Source organism: Hippocampus comes, unplaced genomic scaffold (assembly GCF_001891065.2).
Source record: "Hippocampus comes isolate QL1 unplaced genomic scaffold, H_comes_QL1_v1.1 scaffold200, whole genome shotgun sequence".
NCBI classification, from domain to species: domain Eukaryota; kingdom Metazoa; phylum Chordata; class Actinopteri; order Syngnathiformes; family Syngnathidae; genus Hippocampus; species Hippocampus comes.
In genome coordinates this window covers 50,145-56,699 of record NW_017805460.1, presented here as the reverse complement: position 1 = coordinate 56,699, position 6,555 = coordinate 50,145, and the positions used below count along the sequence as shown (strand labels likewise).

The window sequence follows — 6,555 nt, the reverse complement described above, 5'->3', positions numbered from 1 at the left end:
GTTTACGGAAAAAAAAAATACTTGGGGAGCACCACCAGAAGAATCCGAGACTTGGAGGCAGAAATTGCCATCAAGCTCGTTGTTATTCCAAGATAGGAGTGTGTCTGTGTTCGTGTCAATTTGGTATGTCTCATCCAGGAGTGTCTGACGCGCCAAGATGGGCATTTAGAGCAAATTTTGGAAAGGCAATAAACTCTCGACCGCATGGACTGAAGGCCTCTATTTTTGAGGACTACATTGCATTCTAATCAAATTAATTTGGTGAATAAATACAGCAATTATATCATCAGTTGTAGAAATGGCAGGCACTGACGTGGCTTGTAATCATTTTTGGTCACCCGGTATATACCACAGAGTGAAATATACATTTCCCCTTGAGGGATTGTAAAAGAAAAAAAAAAAAAATTATTGTGGGACAGGAGATTCCATCTAGCACCGCGTTATGAGTCGACAGTTTTATTGGACAGTTTTGACACTTTGCTCATGTTTGTCTTGGTCGTCTTGCCACCCCTCTGTCTCTCTCCACAGGTTTTGGATTTGTCACATTTGAAAATGAAGATCTGGCAGAAAAAGTCTGTGACATCCATTTTCACGAAATAAATAATAAAATGGTGAGTTGTTTTACTTGGTGTGATTCATCTATACCATGGCAACAAATTAATCTACAGTACAAGCTGAGTCACACGCAGAATCATTATGCTTCTGTGGTATAATGCAAGTGTTTGCCATTCACAGAAGGCATTTCTGATCAACCAAAAAACGATTGTGAATGTGTACACACTGATGCAAATTAGTGCAAAACAATGGGGAGTTTTCTCACATAATGCATCAACTTTCTATCGGATATCCGATGGTTTTGCAAAAGTGTTTTTACAAAGTATTAACACAGGGGTGCCAGATAATTTTGCACGCGCCAGCTTTCAGTATTTTACTTCTAAAAAACATTTAAAGCATTGTATGAATTTCGTTCCACTTCACAATTGTGTCTCACTTCATATTGATCTTTCACCCCCAAAATAATATGTCTTTATGTTTGAAGCCTAAAACGAAGCAACATCTGAAGAAGTTCAAGGGAGACGAATATTTTTGCAAGCCACTGTAGTTTGGAACCCCTTTTGTGGGCAAGAATTGATCAGTTTAGTTTTTCAAACCCCTCTTTAACTTCTTGGTATTAAAATGTCACCCCTTTCTTTGCTGGTCGTCCCCAAGGCACAGCTTTCCCTCCTGAACGCCGGTTCCTCGTGAGCCATATCCTGCCTCTTTTAGATCTCTCCCCACTCCAAAACACCTGTTTCATTCGATCATAATCATTTCAGGATTCCACAGAGCTTGCTGATGAGCTGATTGTTTTAATCAGGTGTGTTGAAGTAGATTTTGAGCTCTAAAATAGGCAGGAGATATATATCTCAAGGAACCAGAATTCCTTGCCCTAATCCTTTAAATTTGTGATGGTTAGCTTGTCATCTTTATCCGTATGAAGTCCTAATGCTGTGATGATGACAAAATGAGAATTTTAACTCTCAAGTCAAATGGGTCTCCGCAAAAGCCTTCTTCCTTGGTCACTGTTCTTTAGCAGTTAGAATAGCAAATCGTTGGTTCCAGTCCAGGTCACATTGGAGGAATAGCAAACCTAAAAAGCGATACTGTACAATCATTCATAAACACAACATTCTGTCTGAATGTTTTAGAATGTTTGCTGTTTTTTCTTTTCATTGGTCATTTCACACATTGTAAATAAGCACTTCTTTGGCCTTACTGTATTTATATGGGCCCATTTTGTTCATGAATGTTCAAACTTGAGCATTTCACATTTATTCATGCAGTGTTACATATAAGAAAAAAAAACTGGCAGAGGCTCTCAGAATTTGCTAAATAATACATATTTTGGGGGAATTTTACTTTCCAAAGGTTTTATTTACCATTTTCATTTTTACAGTGCCATCATCCTTCATTGTCTATGCTTCACAGGTAGAATGCAAAAAAGCCCAACCAAAAGAAGTCATGTACCCACCAGGGACACGGGGTCGGGCCAGAGGTCTGCCATCTACAATGGATGCCTTCATGATTGGTATGGGCATGTTGAGTAAGTAAAGTGTTTAGTTTCAGTGTGGCATACATACATGCTCTTTGGGCATGTTCCGGTATTTACTTCTTCAAACCCCAGCATGAACAATATTTTACAACAAATTTTAGAATGAAATTTTAAATCAGGGTGTTTTTTTTCTTGTTTAGGTTATCCCAATATCGTAGCCACATATGGAAGAGGATACAGCGGTTTTGCACCAAGTTATAGTTACCAATTCCCAGGTAAGTTCTCTTTTTACGTACCCGAAAAATAGATGATGAAGAAACAGATGTAGAAATCACCATCATGTGAGCTAACACCAGTGTGGACCTCACAATACACACACACACACACACACACACACACACACACACACAGACACACACACAGACACACACACAGACACACACACACACACACTGTCGATTAATTACAACTGGTTTCACAAGTGGGTACTCCGGCTTACTTGTGCTTGCATTTCTTCTGCCAGTGTTTTTTGACTCAATTAACTTTGAACCGTTTTTCACTTCTAGCTTTTTTTGTTTTTTGTTTTTGTTTTTTTTTGGTAGTGGGGGTCGTGGTTCATGATTTGAAATGTCGGCCACATTGACAGTGAACTGGTTTATAGCTTCCAGACCGGCCTACTGTACCTTGGGTCAATTAACGTGCAATGTCTGCCTTAGCTTTGTAACAATAGAATATTTTTGGAATCTATTATTTCATCTATTACCCAGGGATTTGCATCATTTGCAAAATGAATCCAATGTATTGTGTAGTCTACAAACACCAAGGTCGGATATATTACCTAATGAGTAAAAAAGACTCAACATCTTACCTTTGACCGATCATAATACTAATTTGGTGGGTGGCTGACTGACCCAGTCACTGGCTCACAGTCATGCGTCTACGTTCCAGTGTTCCCCTTTCCAAGCAACCTCTGCTTCACATCACCGGGACAACATCCATCTATCAATTTTCGCTTATCATCACAAGGGTCGTGGGCGTGCTGGAGCCGATCCCAGCTGTCTCCAGCAGTAGGCGGGGGACACTCTGAACTGTTTGCCAGCCAATCACAATACACACACACACACACACACACACACACACACACACACAGACACACACACAGACACACACACAGACACACACACACACACACTGTCTATTAATTACAACTGGTTTCACAAGTGGGTACTCCGGCTTACTTGTGCTTGCATTTCTTCTGCCAGTGTTTTTTGACTCAATTAACTTTGAACCGTTTTTCACTTCTAGCTTTTTTTGTTTTTTGTTTTTGTTTTTTTTTGGTAGTGGGGGTCGTGGTTCATGATTTGAAATGTCGGCCACATTGACAGTGAACTGGTTTATAGCTTCCAGACCGGCCTACTGTACCTTGGGTCAATTAACGTGCAATGTCTGCCTTAGCTTTGTAACAATAGAATATTTTTGGAATCTATTATTTCATCTATTACCCAGGGATTTGCATCATTTGCAAAATGAATCCAATGTATTGTGTAGTCTACAAACACCAAGGTCGGATATATTACCTAATGAGTAAAAAAGACTCAACATCTTACCTTTGACCGATCATAATACTAATTTGGTGGGTGGCTGACTGACCCAGTCACTGGCTCACAGTCATGCGTCTACGTTCCAGTGTTCCCCTTTCCAAGCAACCTCTGCTTCACATCACCGGGACAACATCCATCTATCAATTTTCGCTTATCATCACAAGGGTCGTGGGCGTGCTGGAGCCGATCCCAGCTGTCTCCAGCAGTAGGCGGGGGACACTCTGAACTGTTTGCCAGCCAATCACAGGGCACACAGGCATAAACATTCAGAGTCACAGTCACACCTAGGGACAATTTAGGTGTTTAGCCATGCATGTTTTTGGAATGTGGGAGGTAACCAGAGGACCCGGAGAAAACCCACGCAGGCACGGGGAGAACATGCAAACTCCACACAGGAAGGCCGGAGCCGGAATTGTGACGTGTTAACCAGTCGACTACCGTGCCGCCCGTAACAACGTAAAACTTAAATTTTGAGGACAAAAAGAACTCTGAATCTGGATAGATATTTGCGTCAAGCCATCTGCGGCAAGAAATGTCTGTGCGGGCATCGCAAGTATGCTAATAAAATGCTTGATTATACTTTTGAGGCATACATTTTTGTGTCAACCAATTTTTGTGGTTGACACGACTTTTTTTCCGAGCCTGAGTCCCTGAACAATGTCTGCCTGACTATTCTGTATTGTTATTACAAAAACGTGTGACATAATCTGGCATTGATCACAAACACACACACACACACACACACACACACACACACACACACACACACACACACACGCATGCATGCGGCTTTTATCCATTTGAGGACTGACCACCAGAACTTCTGAATTCCAGCATTTTTGTTTCGTGCTTGATCACCGATGCTGTTTGTTCCATATCAGGGGTAGGGAACTCCGGTTCCTCGAGAGCCATATCCTGCCTGTTTTAGATCCCCCCCGACTCTAACACATGGGATTCAATTGCTCCTGATCGTTTCAGGCTGATCATTTGAATCAGGTGTTTTGAAGGAGAGAGAGATCTAATACGGGAAGGATATGGCTCACGAGGAACCGGATTTCCCGAGCCCTGTTCCATATGATGAGCTTCAATTGCATGTCCCAAGCACATTGGCAACACCTCACCGCTGAATACTGTTTTTTTTCACTCCTTAGTGACCTCAGGCCATTTGTGAAGGGCAGCTGATTGCTTTGTTGGCTTTCTATTCAGTCCCACAGGCCCTCCTTTGAAATGATTTTCGCTTCCTATCCATCCTCCTCCCCCTCATTTACTTCCCCCTGTGATTTCCTGATAGCAACAAATTGACCTTGGCGGGCACAAATTAAAAGGGGACAGCCTTTATTTTTCTCATGCTCTGCTTATAATAGCTTGTGGACTTGCATGTGATTCAAAATCCAGAAGTGAATAGCAAGTTCAACTTTGTCTCTACAGAGAGACTTATTGCAAGTGAAGTCAAATGTAGTTAGTTCCATCGGTTTGTCGGCCATGTCTTATGTGAATGCTAAGTGTGCCTCTCCATGTCAAATTCATGTATTTCAATACATAGGCATGGTGGTAGCTTATTCCATGATGTTACTTGCTTGTATTAAAATTTGTTGTCCTTACTAGTGGAGTCAATATACCAAATGAACATGTAGAACTAGATCCTACCAAAAATTATAGCTGAACAGGGTCTTAGAAGGGATTTGGGCCCCATTAAAAAACAAAACAAAACAAACAAAAAAAAAAAAAAACAGTGAAATTCATTTACGGCCTTGGAGTATAAATAGTTTTTGCAGCTGCACACCTGTTGGTCGTTATGTAATTAGTTAAAGGCCAAGTGTGAAGTCATTTCATGAAATGCCAAATAGGGTCACAATGAAAGTACTTAAACATTGTCCACCAAATAAAGCATGAAAAAATAATTTATATGTTGTATATTTGACAAAATAATGGATTTTCCGAAGTTCCAGCCCGAAAGGGGCGGAACCCGGAAGTGATACGTCACATGGAGAACAGCGATGACACAGCTCCATATGGTAGACATGCAAAGCATTTCAAACAATGATTCAAACAGCGATACAAGCGATCGATCGAGCGCAAGTGAGGATATCCAAGATTTTGAAGAGTTGGAGGAAGAAGAGGAGGTTGGAATTTTACATGTTGGACCTTACATATATGAGCCAGACGCTAATCAGGATGAAAACAATGTGCCCAGACGACCTGACATGGAATGGAGACAAGACCCATCAAGATCACAAGATTGGTAAGATATAGGCTGGTATTATTTATATGATTTGAAGATGCAGGCATGTGCACATAATATTATGTTTTGATCTATCTGATGACATTGTTTAAAAAAAATAATCAGACTTCATGTTCAAGCAGTTAGCCTACTTGGTACTTGAGTATTCTTAGCAAATCATTGTTTGACTTGTACTTGAGAGATTTTTGTAATGAATTTTAACTTTTGTATGGTATTCCATCCATATACTTGTTTATGCAAATATTTGATTCAAAATATACAACAGTATTGTCTTTATTGGCCAAGTATGTAGAAGACACAAGGAATTTGTCTCCGGTATAAGACGCTGCATTGGTATCATCATAAACAAGGACATGACAAATAAATATAGACAAATAAGTATGGCAGGACATTCCGTAATGTAAGTGAACCGTAGTGCGGTGGTACCACCCAGTGACAACTGTAAGCAATACACTTGTTCAATAAAATGAATGCTCATGGTGTCATCGCTCAGTATTTTACTTTTTTTTTTTTTATGTCAGGTGTACTTGTGGTAAATGCCAGCAAATGCCTACAGCAGTTGAATGTGTTTGCTGCCATGAAATTCAAGAAGTAGTGACTGTACATCGACAAGGAGAGGAACACTTCAATCAGGTGCTGGACTGCATCACCGACCATCCTGGACTCAATGCTGTGTGCCT

At 40.6% G+C, this 6,555-nt stretch overlaps 1 protein-coding gene across 1 annotated transcript in view; it reads left to right on the top strand.

Annotated features, from left to right (window-relative positions):
- Nucleotides 1-532: 532 nt before the first annotated feature.
- The window catches only part of LOC109518661 (RNA-binding protein Musashi homolog 2-like), a 43,516-nt gene continuing 37,493 nt past the window's right edge, over nucleotides 533-6,555 (top strand). Inside the window, exons 1-3 of the mRNA XM_019874667.1 lie at nucleotides 533-611; nucleotides 1,969-2,083; nucleotides 2,233-2,307. Coding sequence (XP_019730226.1) covers nucleotides 609-611; nucleotides 1,969-2,083; nucleotides 2,233-2,307 — 193 coding nt within the window. The 5' untranslated portion in view covers nucleotides 533-608. The remainder of the gene's footprint in view (nucleotides 612-1,968; nucleotides 2,084-2,232; nucleotides 2,308-6,555) is intronic.